Source organism: Peromyscus eremicus, chromosome 2, assembly GCF_949786415.1.
Source record: "Peromyscus eremicus chromosome 2, PerEre_H2_v1, whole genome shotgun sequence".
NCBI classification, from domain to species: Eukaryota; Metazoa; Chordata; class Mammalia; order Rodentia; family Cricetidae; genus Peromyscus; species Peromyscus eremicus.
The window spans coordinates 102,963,816-102,982,433 of record NC_081417.1 but is presented as its reverse complement, the minus strand read 5'-3'; the positions used below and the strand labels follow the sequence as shown (position 1 = coordinate 102,982,433).

The window sequence follows — 18,618 nt, the reverse complement described above, 5'->3', positions numbered from 1 at the left end:
GCATTAGAAGTATGTTGATAGTTTAAAAAGTTGTATTTATTAAAATATGTATAATATTCCATATAGATTGAATGTTTAGTAGCAATGCTTTGGTGTAGACATAGTGAGAACTGATTGTAAATTGCCAAAATTCAGTGAGTCAACAAACCAATTAAAAAATCTCAAGGATATTAGATTTGAAAATGTTCTTCCTTAATTTAGTTTGTCCATTATATGTTATTTTAATTATTCATAGTATTGCTTAACATGCCAGGAAATGTCCTGTAATAGAATTTATTAAATAATGTAGTTTCAGTAATATGAATTCTATATTTAGTAGCATGTTTTAAAGTCTTAGGTTAAAATGCTTTGTAAAGAATTATCTAGCTAGTTTGAAGCATGAAAACAAGTCTTTGCTTAGTAACTTTATCCATTTTGTAATTTTGAAACCAGATGCTCATTTCAGAAAAGAAATAATTTGAGCTATTTTGCTATATGTAGAGGGCAGATGATTTTTGTAGAAAACAAAAATACATATTCCCACTGGCATAGAACAGAGATCTTCACGTAGGGTATTGCTTTCTGATTTCTATCAGTAGACATATATACCCGCCCCTCTCCTCCTGCAGATGCAATAAATAAGAGATTGCTCATCTTGTTGAAAGGCTTTACATACATTCTCTTTCTTCTGTCATGCCGGACGTTGAAGGACTATCAGATGGGTTATACGGCATTGGGCTTAAGTGAGTGAGTGTGTCAGACATGAAAGAGAAGGACCCTGAAGATGGAAATCCTGACTGGAATTTGTCCCTGGTTCCAGTAGGAGGTTGAAGTGATTAGGAAAGAACTATTCTTTTAGTATTGATGTGGATTTTTGCATACCCTGGATCTCCTAATGTTTCTTATTTTTGCTATTAATAGTAAAGACTCACAAATATGTTAAGTGCAGACTTAGATTTTGTTCCTAAATAGATTATGTAGAGATTTTATGTAAAAATGTGTAAACTTTATTTTATGTGTGTGGATGTTTTACCTGAATGTGTGGCTTTGCACCATGTGCATGCAGTGTCTGTGGAGGCCAGAAGAAGACATCAGATCTTCTAGGGCTGGATGTTGTGAGCCACCATGTGGCTGCTGGGAATTGAACTCAGGTCCTCTGGAAGCAGAGCTAGTGCTTCTAACTTCTGAGCCATCTCTCCAGCTCAGGTTATATGTTTTGAGGTATTGTGGTGAGTAGGAAAATTGGTCACATTTAAAATAAAATATGAATAGCTACCTCCTTCTCAGGATTGTACAACAGTAGTCGCTGAAGATTCTGTCCATTTGATAGGTGAGGTCTCGGATGTGCTTCATTGCTTTCTGCTTTTCTTTTTCTCGTCCTTAGTGAGAGAAAGATACTCTTCAATTGTTGAAAATTTGACTTAAAAAAGTTTTAGCTCACATCAAGGATTCTTTCTTTTGGTGGCTTTGTGATCAGCATAAATGATAGAGATGTTTAGGATTTCATGTATCCTGGCTTCACTGTGTTTCCCTGATGACTTTTCTGCTTCCGTCTCCATCTTGTGCTCTAGCTAGATGCTGCTATTCCAATCCAGTCTGGTTTGCTCCTTTTAGTTTACTCTAGTCAGCCAGTGCCTCCCCTCTTCTGTTTGTAATAGCAGCAGTCTGCTTGTGCTGCTTGTTCATAGGTTGGTGTCTTTAGAATTGGGATTTATTCTTTTCTCCATGCTCTCAGCACAGCTGAATAGCCCCCTTCTTTCAGTTGTTACAGGGCTTTGTAGGTGGTGCTTTCAATACCCATCAATCATAGCTAGGTACGCTGTAGCTGTTTATAGTGGGGCCATGTGCTATCCATTTTTGTACCTTCTAGGACAAGCATATTGTTAGCATTTGTTTAATATCAGTGTTGTAAATTTATGCTTCCAATGGTTGAGGAGATAGCGTGTCTCATTAAATTCTTGATCATAGTAACTTTCTTACATATTTCTTAACATGCATTATTCCCACCTGTGGAACTGCAGTTAAGATATTTGGGGTATTTTAGGGATTGATTGAAAGCAAAATAGGGACATTTTATATAGTTGGAGCTCATAGAAGTTGACTTTAGTCCAGTGGTTCTCAACCTATGGGTCAAGACCCCTTTGGGGGTTGAGTATCAGATATCCTGCATGTCAGATATTTACATTTACATGATTCATAACAGTAGCAAAATTACAGTTATGAAATAGCAATGAAATAATTTTATGGTTGAGGTCACCACAACGTGATCAATTGTATTAAAGGGTTGCAGCATTAAGAAAGTTGAGAACCGCTGCTTCACGTTCTTCATTACTATTTTGTTTTGAGAGTTTGATTTTCTTCTCCTGATTGCAGGACCCTAACAGGAGCATTCATACCAGCAGCAGCAGCAGCAGCAGCAGTAGCAGCAGCAGCAGCAGCAGCAGCAGTAGCAGCAGCAGCAGTAGCAGCAGCAGTAGTAGCAGCAGCAGCAGCAGCAGTAGCAGCAGCAGCAGCAGCAGCAGTAGTACCAGCTTTTCAAAGCCTCACAAATTAATGAAGGAGCACAAGGAAAAACCTTCTAAAGACTCCAGAGAACATAAAAGTGCCTTCAAAGAACCTTCCAGGGATCACAACAAATCTTCCAAAGACTCCTCCAAGAAACCCAAAGAAAACAAGCCACTGAAAGAAGAAAAAATAGTTCCTAAAATGGCCTTCAAGGAACCTAAACCCATGTCAAAAGAGCCAAAAGCAGACAGTAACTTACTCACCATCACCAGTGGGCAGCAGGAGAAGAAGGCTCCCAGTAAAAGGCCCCCCATTTCCGATTCTGAAGAACTCTCAGCCAAAAAAAGGAAAAAGAGTAGTTCAGAGGCTTTATTTAAAAGTTTTTCTAGTGCACCACCACTGATACTCACTTGTTCTGCTGACAAAAAACAGATAAAAGATAAACCTCATGTCAAGATGGGAAAGGTCAAAATTGAGAGTGAGACATCAGAGAAGAAGAAGTCGACGTTGCCGCCGTTTGATGATATTGTGGATCCCAACGACTCAGACGTGGAGGAGAATATGTCCTCAAAATCTGACGTGAGTAGCCTCATGTCTCCTCCTTCCCTTTGGCAATTCTTGGGTTTTATTTCAGACAGCTTCATGGTAAGAAATGAGAGAACATGGATGCTGTCCCTACAGAAGAGAGGAAGGGCTGTAGCCTTAAAGTGAATTCCGTTCACTCATGGGAAGAGGGAGGTGGAATCATTGAGGAATCTGTGGAGCTTTTTAGGCTGTGATTGAAGTTGTGAAGGGAGAAATATATTCCATAGTGCGATAAAGGTTATCTGAATAGCAACATAAAGATTCAGTGCCTTTGGAAGCATTGTTACAGTGCTCTGTAGTGACTGCTGACTTAGAGAAATTGTATTCAAGCACTCAAGCTTGAATAGAATGGAAAGTCAAGTTCAAAGAGAAACCTAAGAAACACTGTACAACTGTGGTCGTTACAATGAAGTAATTTTTAAAGATTAAAAAAAGTAATGAACGGGGAATTCGTTACAGTTTATGTTTTTTTTTCTGTGTGGTGCTGGGGACTTGCCTTGCATAACAAGCAAGTGCTCTCCCCTTAAGCCAGCCCCCAGCCCCAGTGCTCAGATTTTGTAACAGCATTAAGTGAAGCTTTGTTATAACTGTATACTATGCATATTGAAACTTTGATCTGCATATGTACCTGTAAACTATTTTCAATTTGAAAATCAAACTCCTTTTTTCTTCATGGGGTAGCCACCGACTGGGAAAGAGGGATTGCATGATCTGCTGTGTGTTTGCTGGTGGGCAGGATTATCTTCCAGATGCCTGAAAAAGCATCTGACCATCTAATACCCCAGTTGTTTGATACTGTGATTTAAGCTTCTAGTTACAGATTTGCAGAGTTGGATGCAGGGATTTTGCAGTTATCTGCTTTAACCTCTTAGCTGTATCTTGCACATCTACTGATCGAACTGTTGGACGGACGGCATTTGATTCTGTTTTCAAGACTATCACTCGCCATGAGGTTCCATCCTTTCACCTCTCTGGATTCTCTAAGTTGGTCTTTTCAGTTATGTGTCCATGACCATTAGGCCTGGCAACCTCCTTTCTTTGTCTGTCAGCATGCTAGACCGTGGTCAACAAAGGTCACTGACAATTTTAGAATACTTTTCTTTCTGTCCTATGATGTTTCCAGTGGATGTCCCTTATTTAAATACTGGCAAAGGATAGGAGGCCTTTCCCTGCCTGACCTGGGTTTGCATTGTTCTGTATAGTAAGCCAGCCAGTGTCAGGAGAAGGTGCCAGTACCAATCCTCACTGGTCCAGCGATATCTCCTCCTCATATTCTGTAGGGCTGATCCACACTTCTCTTCAAAGGTTAGGTTAGAAGCATGTGTCACACAAAATGCTGCAGACTAGGTGGTTTGTTCAGTGCTAGGGAAAGACTAAATACTTACAGCTTGTGAAATAAAAATGAATGGAATGAGCTGTTCTGCTCACTCAAGTATTTCTTCTTCCTTGTTTGCTCTGAGCCTCTCCTCTTAGTTGGAAACTTATTCTTAATGCAGATACTACTTCTTTGTGTATTTAGTTTTTGTTTCAGATCACCCTGAAATGCTCTCAGTGTGTGATTAATATGTCAAGAGTAGAGTTTGGCAACTTTCTCTGTGTACTGAAGTGTTATGACTCTTGTAGAAAGAAGGCTCTCAGAGTTGGGGTGTGAGTCACTGGTAAACTATGAGATCAGCTTAGCATGTCATCACCAACATTTGAAAAACCAGAATACGTTGTAATTAGTATGAGTAAGTGATGGTTTATGGAAATTTTATTTTAGAAAGAATGTATTTCTTCAATGATCAAAACTTTCAAAGGCCCCTTTTTAAAATGCTGATTTGTGACGAGACCAAATGGCATTTGTAAGGCACTATCGATCTTTCTCATGAGTTTGGCACACATGGGCTTCCTCCCTGGGCATTTCTGTCTGTTCTTTTGTTCATCCCTTGTTCTTTTCCTCTTTATGCATGGTTTATAAAACATGCCTTTCTTTTCATTAAAGTCTTATTCATCTTGGTATATTCATCCAAATGGATACCTTGAAAGTCCTTTGAAAGCTAAGAGTTAGAATTGTTAATTATGTACAGTGGATAGTACGTTTTTAGAATTATTGGAGCCATAGAACCAGTGATCACAAGGAATTTCTGCCATGTGCTGTATGTAGTATGGCAGAGAAAGCATCTAAAAACTTTTGTGTGTTGTTTAGGTATAAAGCTCAACAATTGTGCTTTCCTTATAAGTCTTTTGGTACTAAATGCTTTTATTTTGTTGCTTTTGGTTTAATGGTTTAAGTCATGAATTCAAGAGACTTTCCTCTTAGCAAAGGGCTCAGGGAGAACTGGGATTCAACTTATCCAGCAGTAAAGATAGCCATCTAGATTGTCCCATACCTGCCGTTTCACCTATGTTCAAGACAGACAGCACCACAGGAACTAGAATGTTGTCCCGAGTAGCCCAGAGCATCACTCTCTACTTCAGGAGCATAGTTCCTGTTGTCTTGGGGGTGAACTGGTTGGCCCCTGAGTATGGGTCATATGATGGCCTGGTTTTTCCAGGGTCCTGTCAAGTTTTGTTATTTGATTGTGTTTATCTGTGAGGATGGGGTAGTAAATAATTTTAGATAGAACAAGTAGGCATCATGGACCCTGGAGACGAGAAAAAAAATGTATGTGTGAGAAGAGTTTAAGAATTAAGAAAGCTATGAAATAGTCTGAGGAGAGGGTTAGTCTTAAAAGTGCTTATTCCACCAGCATGAGAACCTGAGGTCTTATCTGTAGTGCCCATGTAAAAATCTGGGTATGGCAGGACACATCTATAACCCATGGAGGGTAAGATGTAAGACAAATGGATCCACGGAGTTTGCTGGCCAGCCTGTGTAGCCAAAGAAGTGAGCTCCAGATTCAATAAGAGCTACTGTTTTGGAAAAAAAAAAGGTGAGCAAGACCTGAAAAGCACACCACCAATAGACATGAAAATATGGAAGGGGAAAATCTCATGGGGCACTACCCATAGACAAAGAGCTAGAGGCAACTGAGGAATGCTGAGAGAGGGAAAAATCATCTTCCTCAGGGAAAAGCCTAATCGGTTGTCCAATAAATACCAAGTGGCCAGCCCTGAAAACATACACGAACTGAGCAAGTTATATATTTAAGGGTATGTGTATGTTTAACAATAAGTAAAGAAAAGGAGGCCACGATTTCAAGAGAGAGCAAGGGGAATAAGGAAGTGGGTGGAGGTAGGAAATAGGAAGAAGAACATGATGTAATTATAATTTAATTTTTTAATTTTTATTTAAAAAGTGGAGAGTGAGGAAGACACTCAATGTTGACCTCTGGTCTCCACATATATCCACAAACATACCTGAACATTTACAGAACACACCACAACAACAACTAAAAAGAAGGCTGGAGAGACAGTCATACACCTGGTATGTCTGTGAAGACATCTTGTCTCACTATAGACTTGTTGTTGTTTGAGGCAGGGATTCTCTATATAGCCCTGGCTGTAGCCTGGAACTAGCTCTGTGGACCAGGCTGGCCTTGAACTCAGAGCTCCACTTACCTTAGCCTCCCAAGTGCTGGGATTCCAGACCTGACTTCAGAATAGACTTGTTATTCTAAAGAAGCTTTTCCATAACCAAGCTAGACTTTGGTTGTTTGTTTCTTCGTTTGACATAGGTTCTCATTGTATAGCCCAGGCTTGTCTGGAACTCACTTTTTAGTCCAGGCTGGCCTCAAACTCAAAATAATCGTCCTGCATTGACGGCTTCCTAAGTGCTGGGATTACATGCAGGAGTTATCATTCCTAGCTAATATGTGTGTGTAGAAACAAAATGTAAGAATCAGTTCTATCAAGAAGGATTAGGGAACCCAGATTGTTGATTCATACAAGTCTTTTTGGTCAGATTTGCATATATATCTTGTAAATGAGAAGAGGGAAGCCAGGTCAGTATCCATAGCTTTGTTGCATACATGGCTTTGTGGCGTGTTTTTCAGAGGCCTCTGGTTTATTGGAGGGTGATGAGGAGATAGGTCATGGGAAGTCTGCCAGCTGTTGCTGATAGACTGTTTGTGTGTCCTAGTGCTATCAGGATTCTGGACCGTAGTGTTCAGAGGTTCTAGTCTGATGTGTGCTGTGTGAGTCTTATGAAAATTAAGTCAGCCCAAATAAAGCCATTGACACATCAACCAGGAAAAAAAAAGTTAGCTACTGCTGTGTGTAACCTGTCTTCTGAGAAACTTTGTAACCTTTGGCTGAAAAAGAGATGTTATGGTCTTCAAGACTACAGAATTCCCCTTCCTTTTTCAGAAGTGTGGCCTTATAGGGTGATGGTGGTGGTAGAGTGTTAATTGGCACATGTCATTTTGTCTTGGGGTAGTACAGAAATGGCATTGCTCCTGATTTGCACATGCTACATGGTCATGGGGAAAATACAGGTCAAAGAATGGTTTTATATAAAAGTTAAGACACAATTTCACAAGATCTTTTAGCTTTCTATTAAATGTGATCAAAGAGATTATTCCACCCAGGATATTGAACTCTTCCTTCTTTCGGTCTGCTCGCCCTCCCTCCCTCCCTTTCTCCCTCCTTTCCTTCCTTCTTTTCTTTCACTGTTAAAAGAGAACTTCTCCAGAAATGATTCATCATTGAGTTCCATTAACATAACCAAAGGAGTTCTTTTTGAATGTTTGTGACCCTTTGGATAAATTTTCATTTTCTGAGAAACCTAATTTTAATCACACAAAAGTTCATCAATAACTTTCCCAGCAGAGGAATTTGGATAGGAGGAGAAGGGAGTAGAGAGAAGAGTCCTGACTCATAGAGAGTGATCAAATATGAAAAAGTTGTTAAGGGGATGTTTTATTGAGACTACATTGAGGAACCTTGGTCACTTGCTTTAGACTGTGGTTCTGAATCTGTGAGTTGCAGCCCCTTTGGCAAACCTCTATCTCCAAAAATATTTACATTAGGATTCATAACAGTAACAAAAATTATAGTTATGAAGTAGCAATGAAAATAATTTACGGTTGGGGGGTGACCACAGCCTGAGGCACTGTATTAAAGGGTCCCACTCTTAGGAAGGCTGAGAACCGCTGCTGCAAGGAATTCAGTTCTGGGTGTAGAGTTTACTTTTGGTGCTGCATAGGGATGCTTGGGCCTCACTGACTCACAAGCGTCTGTTCTTGCTGGTAACTGTTAGGAACAGCAGCCGAGAAGGGTCAGAGTCTGGGTATATCATTATCCACAAGTATTTATAATTGTGGTTTTTATTAAGCAGCACATACTTTAATGGATAATAAAAAAATAATTCACACCTTCTGTAATTTCTTAGTGTCTTGCTTGCATTTGCTTTTTATATAATTGTTTTAAAGGAAGCCTATGGAATCGATTGATTAATTGTGGGAGGGGCAAAGTTTTGTATTCATAGCAAAAAGGTAGGGAAAACAGTAAATAAAATTCTGAGATGGCTGTTCATGACTGGGTACAGTTAATGGTGATAGTTCCCTCATCTTCTGTCTTTGTGCCTTCTCCTTTGCCCCGTAGAGATTCAATCCTAATGTGCAGGTCATGGTCAAAGTTCCACCATCTTTTCTGGAGGATGGACACATTACATCTGGTAAAAATGTTACTCTTTCCAATTGTAGTGTGAGAGTAAGACTTAAGCCACATCTTCTGATGGATTTGGCTGACCAAAGTGTTTTCTTGGATGGAAATCTTGAGGGAGAGAAAGAAAATCTCAGCATATGGTAGCTTCCCCTCCCCCTGGCCACTCCTCCCCCACCCCCAGTGAACAGTGGGTCAATACTTCAAACCACAGCAGCAGGAGTTTCTTTGGAAAAGGAGAAGAAGGGAGGCAGAAAGAAAGTCAACATCCCCTCTTTTGTTTGTACCTCATTTCCTCGAGCCCCACCCTGTTCATTGCCCTCCTTAAACTGTCTGGGGCTGGCAGTAAATGTCCTGCTGCTGAAGGCCTGGCCTTAGGTTTTTATGTGGTGGAAGGGCATTGCAGCAGAGAAGAAGGTCTTTATTGTGTTTTCAAAGTGGCTTTTTAATGACTTGTAATTCCTGCACATGCAGGAGCTGTAAAGGCTATGTTTAGGGAGCTCCAGCTGGAGAGGCCATTCATTAGGGGCTGCCTCACTCCAGGGGGGGAGCCTCTTATTCTGGGCTTCTATGCTCTGTATTTTATAACTGAAGGTGAAATTACCTGAAGGGGTTACAGTTCTTTCTTACCCTTGGTCAATTTAGCTCAGTGTAGAAATTCTCTAAGCAATTGGATGAAAGTGAACTCTGTGCTGTGAATGGACATCTTCACCTGCTGTTCTTCAGGGGCTTCTTGTTTTCTGGTTGGAAGGGATCAGATTGAGGATGATGTCCTCCAGCCAACCACGTTGTCATTGATTCATCCATATACCTGATTTTAAAAAGAGAGAAGCAGACAAGGGTAAGAAGTAGCTAAGAAAACGATTTTTCAAATTTATTTTTATCTCGTGTATATGATTGTTGGCATGTATGTATGTGCACCATGTATGTGTCTACTGTCCACAGAGGCCAGAAGAGGGAGTTGGATACCCTGAGTTGGAGTTATAGACATTAGTAAATAGCTTTGTGGTTGCTGGGATCTAGCCCAGGTCCTCTGCAAGAACAACAAGTGCTCTCAGTACTGAGCTGTCTCTTCAGCATTTTAAAAAGATGATGAATAAAAAACAAAACAAAACAAAACAAAAAAAACCAAAAGAACAGCTAGAGGCCTACTCTCCTTGTTTCAGTGCAGGTTAAACTCAGTGTGATATCTTACCTTTAAAATGAAGTAATTCCTAAAAGTCCTGGAGGTACAAAGATTGTAAACAGTCAGAGGGCTCTGTCATAAAGTTGACTATCACCAACAGTTGCCAAAGCTGAGAGCTTGCACTCACATACATTGGTCTGTCATCTCTTCCAGTAAATTCTAGATCTCAAGGATTGCATCACCTGTGCAGGCCAGTGTTTCACATTTTATTTTCTGTGTAATTGTGCTCTAGCTCATCTTTAGACACAACACAGTCTCCGTCTTTGCAGAGCTAGCTGTTCTATACCACAGGAATGTCACAAACGTATAGTTGGACTTTTCCCGAGTGATTCCCATGCTAATTGTCTTGCTAAGTTCTCAACACAGTTCTGTGAATTAAATGTCATGATTGCCATCATTTTATAGATGAAAAGGTGGCAGCTCAGAGATTAAGAAACTCCCCAAGTTTGGCATGTTTAAAGGTTGTGGAAACTGGCCATGTGTGGCGATACACACATACACTTAATCCTTTTAATCAGGTGGCAGAGGCAGGAACTGCTAACTCTTCTTACAGATACTCACTGAGAACCCCCTTGCAACTGTGGACTGCACATCATTATAAAGCGTCTTAGGACTCATTCCCTTGCTCACAATAGTTCCCACTTGCGTTTCCTTGGGAGTTGATGTTCCACAGAGCTAAGCTGCAATATCAAGCCTTCCCAGAAGGTGCCACCAAATAACAAATGGTGCCCTCCAGTTGAGAGGCTCCTTTTGGACTCTTCTCTTGTGTAAGTTTATCTCATTATAGGTTATTCAGAGTAAAGGCTGTGCATTCTTCACGTTAGGTGTTAGGGAGAGAGTGGTTACCTTTGCTGTCCGTGTAATTATTTAAACAAGTTTGAGAAATTGTTCTCAGTGGGCAACAATTTATGACTGTAAACTTTGAAAGTTGTGTCATGGTCCACAAAGAAAAATCACCCTCGCGGGGCTTCTTTGGGTCACTAAAGATGACAGCACAATGAACTTGCTCCAGAAAAAGTCAAAAGTTCTTCGGTTAGGCAGGAGAAAACGGAACAGCATTCACTTAAGTGTTTGGAGACACTATTTTTGCCTGTGAAAACACACCAAATGGGGAGGATGTTTGTGTCTGAGGAGGCTTGGGGCAGGAAGAAATACACCGTGTAACACAGAAAAGGAAAGTCCTTGTCTTCCTTAGTCACAAGAAGTGAGTTTGTGTATAGGGCCCTTGTGTATCGTCCGTACTTACCTGACCAAACAAGAAGGAGGGTACAGAGGCCCTAACTTGAGGACATCAGTACTTAGAATCACAGTGCCATTTCTTAGAAATTAAATTGTAGATCCTTGCTTTATTATGAGATTCTTCCATCGTCACCATCACCATTATCGCCATCATCACCATCATCATCATCATCATCATCATGATCCTCATCCTCCTCCTCCTCCTCCTCCTCCTCCTCCTCCTCCTCCTCCTGGACTGGCATTGAGCTCTGTAGTGCCAAAGATAACTCTGAGCCTCTCATCCTCTTGCCAAGTTCTTAGATTTTGGTGCTGCCGTGCCAGTGTGTGCTGTGCCGGGATTAAAGCCAGAGCTTCACATTTGGTAGACCAGCACTTGACCAACTCAGCTTTAAATGTCCTTTATTTGTTTTTGAGTCTCACAAACCACCCTAGGAGTGAGTCATTGTGTGTGTCTGTGTGTCTGTTTGTGTATGTGTGTGTGTGGGCTGCGCATGGTGTGTGTGCATGGTGTGTGTAGGCTGACATCAGGTGTCTTTCTGTTTGCTTCCCACCTTACTTTCTCAGTGAAGACAGTCTCTTCACTGAACCTGGAGCTCACTGACTGAGTCAGCTAGACTGACTGGTGAGCTCCCGGGACCCTGGTGCCTGCCTCCCCAGCACTGGGTTGCAGATGTCTTCTGCCCTCCTGTCTTTAGGTGAGTGCTGGGCTTCAAATGCAGATCTCCAGCACAGCAAGCGCCACCTTACTCACCCAGCATCTCCCCAGCCCTTGAGGGTTTTTTTTTTTTTTTTTAGTTAGTTTGTTTTTTTAATGTTTTAAATATAGTTTTTCCTCTCTTTTAAATATACATATATATGTATGTATATGTTTGAATACAAGGTAATGGGCCTCATTATGACATTTTGATACATGTAACTTTTACATTGTACTTTGCTCATGTATGCCTCTCCATTACCAACCCTTGCTTCTCTTCCCACTGGTCCCCTTTCTCCTATATTCATTCCATTTCTGTTTTTTTTCCCTCCACCTCCCTCCTCCCCTCCCTCCTTCACAGTTCCCCCTCGCTCCCCATCATTTTGAGTTATGGAAAACATTTTCTTTTGAACATGTTTTGTTGTAATATTTCTGTTTATAGATGTTTGGTCATAGTTAAAATACAAGTGATTTCACTTCTTTATGCAGTGCCATATTCGACTGTATAAATGGTACACAACTAGAATTTAACATGTTCTTTTAAGTATGAATCCGTGGGATGAAAGTACCAGTGGGATCTGTAGAGCTTGAAAAGTGAAAACAATATGAAAAAAAATTGATGACCTGTGTTGATGGTGTATGTTGCCTTCACTGAAAGGAAGACCCTGAGGCACTTACGAATGTTTTTATATTTTAATTTATCATTAGTGTGATTGTTTGGTTCAAAGGACAGTCTCGGGATGGGTTCTTCCCTTCCACATGGGTTCTGTGGCGTGAACTTGCGTCGTCAGGCTTGTGAGGCAAGCGCCTTTATCACTGAGCTATCTCCATAGCCTCACTAACAAAATGTGGTTTAACTTTCCTCTTTCTGGCTTCCTTTGGTCGGCTGGTGCTGAGCCCTGGTGAGAAGGTAAGAAAGAGGATGCAGCCGCAGTGTATGAGAACTTGGATCTGAAAAGGAATGCAGGGAGAATTGAGATGATTTCTAAGACATTGGTGCCTCTTAAGCATCTGCATCATTTCTAAGGAGCAAAACTGAGGAGTCTGGCCTAGGGAACTTGTTCATCAACGTACTGTCTTATTAGGTTCTTCATGCTCTGTGTAAGTGCGAGACTCCCATCTGTTGTTCTGTGTGACCTAAAGTTGTACACAGGAAGGACCTGAAGAAGGGAGGTAGGGTACCCTAGTTCTGAAGCATAGCCATGCCTGACTGCTAGTTGTACCTTAGGAAGAGTGGTCCATGGTATGTGTGTGATCCAAGAACAATACTCCTGGGGTCAAAAGACGGACAGCTTCAGTTTATTTATAGAGACCTATAAAATATAGATTCTTAGTGATAATACTTACCCTGTGAGATTATAGCTTATAGATGCAGGCTGTCATTTAGGTATTAATTAGTTCAAGCAAAAATATGTCATTTGCAAAAACATACTACTTGGAAGACCTAGCAGAAGTGGGACAAAGGCAAAGACACTGCAGAAACCTGGTGGTTAGGTAATCCATGACCACACGTTCCAAAGTTTCTGTATGTATTTATCTGTGTGTCTATGTGCACATGTGTATATTGGGGGTGTGGTACGCGGGGAAGCAGGAGGTTGATGTTGAGTGTCTTCCTCAACCACTCACCATCTTACTTTTGGGGATGGGGTCTTTCACTGAATCTAGAGCTTGCCCGTTTGGCTAGACTGGCTGGCCAGAGAGCCCCAGGGATCCTCCTGCCTGTGTCTCCCCAGTGTTGGGTTTACAGAGATACTCTGCCATTCCTGGCCTTCATTGGGACGCTGGGGAATGGACTCCGGTCCTCATACTTGCATAGCAAGAACTTCACTGATAGCCATCTTCACAGCCCTGCATGTACTTATAAAATTATTGTTTTCCATTTGCCCAGCCCAAGCTTTAATTGGGAATCAAAGAAGAATCTTTCTGAAACGGTTCTGATTTTATTGAGTCTGGCAAACCCCACTCAGAGTGACTTGACACGCTTTCAGGGTATGAAGTGCTCACTGCATTTCCGGCTTCCTTCCTCTCCTCCATTGTTTTTTCAGCATTGTTTTAATTAAAAGCGAACCTCATACTTGTTTCAGGGATTGCAGTAGGGTTTTTTAGTCACACTTTGTGTGTGTGTGCACATGCGTGTGCGTGAGTGCGCATTCCTTCATGCCATTCCTTGGCGTGTGTGTGTGGGGGGGTGGTAGTCAGAGATAGCCCTTGAGAGTTGGTTTTATCCCTACACCACGTGGATCCTGAAGGTTAAAGTTAAGCTGTCAGTCAGACTTGGTAGCAAGTGTTTTAACCTGCTGAGCCCTAAACTTAAAAAAAAAATACATATATTAATTTATTTTGTATATGTGTGCCCAGGTGTGAGTGCAGGTGCCTGCATTCTCTGATACACTGTGGAGGCCAGAGGATAACTCTATGGAGTCAGTTCCCTCCTGGTACACACCAGAGGCCAGAAGATAACTCTAGGGAGTCTGTTCCCTCCTGGTACACACCAGAGGCCAGAGGATAACTCCAGGGAGTCAGTTCCCTCCTGGCACACACCAGAGGCCAGAGGATAACTCCAGGGAGTCAGTTCCCTCCTGGTACACACCAGAGGCCAGAGGATAACTCTAGGGAGTCAGTTCCCTCCTGGCACACACCAGAGGCCAGAGGATAACTCTAGGGAGTCCGTTCCCTCCTGGTAGCTCTTAGGATCTAGGGATTGAACTCAGGCGGTCAGACCTGCACACGAGCATTTCGACCTGCTGAGCCATCTTGCCAGCCCCATGATATGGTTTTTAACCGCTAGTTTTCTGACACTCTTAAGTCAAAATCCAGCCACACTGGCATGCTAACTGTTGCCATCTTCACTGTCGAGAGACTCTTGGAGACCTGCCATTGGCCTCTTGTCCTCCTCCAGAGGTGAGCCGCCCACAGCTCTTGTTTTGTGTAATAGAATTAAGGGATTTCATAGTTTACCTCCAAATGCAGAGGTTTGACGGAGATGGGGTGTGTCCTATCCAACCTGTGTCTGCTCTCATCAGACTAGACTTGCTCAGAGCTCTGTGGTTTCTTTACTCTTGTTAGGAACTGTAAAGGTGAAAAAATATTCTTCGGTGTGAAGGTTTATGGTCAAACTTAGAAACCGTACCTGATGTCTCTGCACAACGTGTGATTTAGCCACAGGATTTTCAGGCCGGAGTGACTTTGGAAGTCTCTCACACTTGAGTTTTGCAGAGGAGGGCTGGAGGCCAAGTTCATTTCCTTGGGCTACAGAACAGTAACCCTAGGATCTAGTCCTTCATCACCATGCTGTCGGCACTGTACCCACTGAATCTCCTCACCGGTGTGTGGCCACCCTTGAATACTTGACAGTGGTCCCTAATAGGCTGTTACTTTCAAAGAGTAGGTCCACACACACTTCCTTAAACCCCAAGCTGTTCAGTTGTTGTTAACCTCAGTCTATGCACCTACCTTGAAGGTGCATATCAGTTGTTTCTTATCCTCAGTAGAACTTCTCTGGAATATCTCTTGTCATGACTAACTGAGGTTAAGGTGTAAACCTAGGTGGATATGACACAGCTGACTGGTGAACATTCTGGTAGACTCTGTGCTGGTCATCTCTGACTGTCTGGGAGATTACCAACCAGAATAATGACTTGATATATTCTAAGGGAGAAAAATCCCTAGGTAAAACATAATGATACATTTAAGTATCTGGCAAGTCAAAAGTCTTCAAGCTGTTTAATATGAAAACACACAGAGAACGTCATAGTCCTCTAGAGTAAATGGAGTCTTCATACTTGCAGCTGGAACTGGGATGTGATGGCTGGTGCTCCAGCTACTGACTGTGGGAGTATGTGCTAAGCATACAGGAGCATGAACACAAGAAGGAAGTGGGCTCCTCTCTCCTAATCTCATGGAGTGCTCTGCTTATCCTGTCAGTCAAGCTGGCTTTCTCGTTCAATGAAAGAAAACCCAACTCCGCAGTTCCTTTTTCATGTCTTTTAGTAGAAGCTGTGCCTTGCGTGAGTTCACTCCACCCATATCTCCAATCCCCTCGTGCATAAGTAGGTTGAAACACAGTCTGCTTACTTCCTAGTCCCTGGGCAGTAAGGACAGTACAGCAATAAGATGCATACAGAGCTTACCTTCCAGGGGCAGGAGGAGATGCGTTTGAGCAGTAGTCATTGGTGCGATGCAGTGTTTCTGTTCCCCCAAACCTCCTTTCAGTTGCATGGCTTTCCAGATTTATTCCCAAAATGTGTATGAACCCATCACGTCCTTTTCTCTTCATGTTAGGGAGTTAATGTGGTTCCCCACCCTGACCTAACTCTGAGGGGGAGACTGAATTGTCACTTCCCATCTCCTGCCTCATGGCTCTTGTCCAGTTTTTAAAATTTGTTCCTTGAGCATTTTCATATGAGACTACAATGAAATATGATATATCTATCCCCTAGGTCCCCCTCCAACTTCCTCTAGATTCCCCCAACTTGTCCACATCCCAACTTTATGTCCTTAAAACATTAATCCTCTTTCATTTTTGACATTTATTTATTTTATGTGTGTTTGGGGTGGGGCATGTATGTGCCATGGCCTGTGTGTGTGAGTCAAAGGTAAGGTTGTGGGTTGAGTTCTCTACTTTCACCATCTGGTGCTGAACTCAGGTTACTAGGCTTGATAGTGTCTTTACCTGCCAAGCCATATCCTACTAACCCTCAAGTTAGTAACCCACCTTTCTAAAACACAGATCAGTTCTGGAAGGAAATGGACAAGAGAACAGACATGAACTCATTAAAATGATGGTGTTATGGATCCTTTTCAAAACAGCATTATGTCTTTATGTTTTGTGAGACAAAGTCTCACTAGGTAGCTCAGGCTGGCCTCAGAGCTCCTGTGCATCCCAGGCTAGCCTTAGTCTCCCAGTACTGAGTTTCAGGCATATGCCACCTTGCCTACAAAAGACTAGCTTTAAAATCTATCATTTCTCATAAGCCATTTCATTGTTTCACAACATGAGATCCATTTGAGGATAAGAACCAAATTATATTGAGATGTTCCATTTTTCTTTTTATCATCTCTTATTTGGAAGTCCCTCATATATATGAAATATAGAAAATAGTATAATGAACCTTTTACATGCCATCAACTGATAGTTGATCCATTTTCTTTATTGTAGAGTAGAATTCTCCTGATTTTCTAATAAGATCCAATATCCCTTATTCCACTCATAGATATTTCACTATGAATCTCTGGAAAGATAAGAGCTTTCAAAGAACAGAACAAAAGCATCATGAATACAGGTAAACTATATTTCATGATGCTCACTGCCATCAGATATCTAGCCACTGAGGAAATTTGTAATAAAATCAAAACCTCACAAATTCTTTGCACTCTTTGTTTAAATTGGAATCCAGATGAAGTCCCAGTTTTATACTCTTTAACAGTATCTGTTAAGCCAGTCTCTAAGTTTTCCCTTCTCTAACCCTTTAAACATTAAATGCAAAAGGGAACTAGGTCTTCTGTCCTAAGTTGTTTGGATTCGAGTGTCTTCATGGTACGATTTCTGCAGATGAGCTGTCAGGGGTGGGGGCAGGTCAGATTCAGGTTACACTTCTGGTTTTCACGGCGAGTAGAGCAGAGGGCTGTTTCATGGGATTCTGGGATCTTGTCCCTCAGGTACTACAAGGAAAGGCTTCTGTGTTAACAGTTTTAGCTGTTCTGTGCCTACAAGCTCTAATTCATTAAGAGTTTTAAGGGCTTTAGAGCTTTAGGAGCTGGAGAGATGGCTCATTGGTTAAGAGCACAAGCTGCCCTTGCAGAGTTCAGGCAGCTCACAGACACGTGTTTATAAGCAGTTCTTCTTTTAAGTTGTAAATTGAGATATTTATTCTGTTATTCTTAACTTACTGGCCATAGTTCACCCATAGAGAGACACTCTTATCCTGTTCCTTATGTATAGGCAGAGGTACAGCTTGTGAAGGAGAGGGAGACATTCTGTTTAATACTTCCCCCTTAGCCATTTTTAAAAGAAGGAGTTTGGTTCCTTGGCACACTTCAGCAGTTCCAAGCGCTTTAAATTTTGTTTATTCACTCACTCACTGGAATTCTGGGAGTTGAATGTTGGTCTTTGCACATTCAGTCAGGTGTTCTACCCCTGAGCCACACCCTCAGTCCTTTACATTGTATTGTAAGCCTTGCTCCTTATCTTTTAATCTGACTCTTGGGCCCTCTTTTTATCACCCTCCTGCCATGCTTCCATCCTTCAAAGGTATTGAAAACTCTAGATTTCCCGGGGAAATGTTCGAGCCTTTGATGACCTGCTTGACTGAGGCTTTTCTGAGTAATTGCCTCCACCCGTTTATCCTTCATAGCTTTGTGCCTCTTCCACAAACAGTTTATATATACTTCGAATATAATTGTTATTTATAGTATTTTTATAGTTATAGCATTTTTTCCCTAATCAATTCAACCACTTTGAAAACAGAGCCTGCTAAGTATCCTGTGTCTTAGATCTTTGCACTGGGCCTGACCATAACTGCTCCTCAGCCAGTGTCAAGTAGTACAAAGATGTGCTAACACATGTACACATGCCCTCTTTACTAATTCATATATTTATAATTTGAGAGTCTTAACTATGAATATATCTGAGCATTTAGGAGCACTGATTTTTGGTCTGTCCCCTCTGGAGGTGGAGCGTGCAGACAATAAAGGGCAAGAGAACTCACTATATGAGTAAGATGTATCTTGGCTCTCACACAAGTACACAGAACTGGGCATAAGCTACTCTTGTTGTGTAAGCAAATTCATATAGTAAAATCCTGGGATAACTTGGAGGCCGCAGTGAAGAAGGTGTCTGGGTGGC

At 41.6% G+C, this 18,618-nt stretch overlaps 1 protein-coding gene across 1 annotated transcript in view; it reads left to right on the top strand.

The window, feature by feature from the left end:
• The window catches only part of Mllt3 (MLLT3 super elongation complex subunit), a 276,419-nt gene that overhangs the window by 207,106 nt on the left and 50,695 nt on the right, over positions 1-18,618 (top strand). Inside the window, exon 5 of the mRNA XM_059254512.1 lies at positions 2,353-3,063. Within this exon, the coding sequence (XP_059110495.1) occupies positions 2,353-3,063 (711 nt within the window). The remainder of the gene's footprint in view (positions 1-2,352; positions 3,064-18,618) is intronic.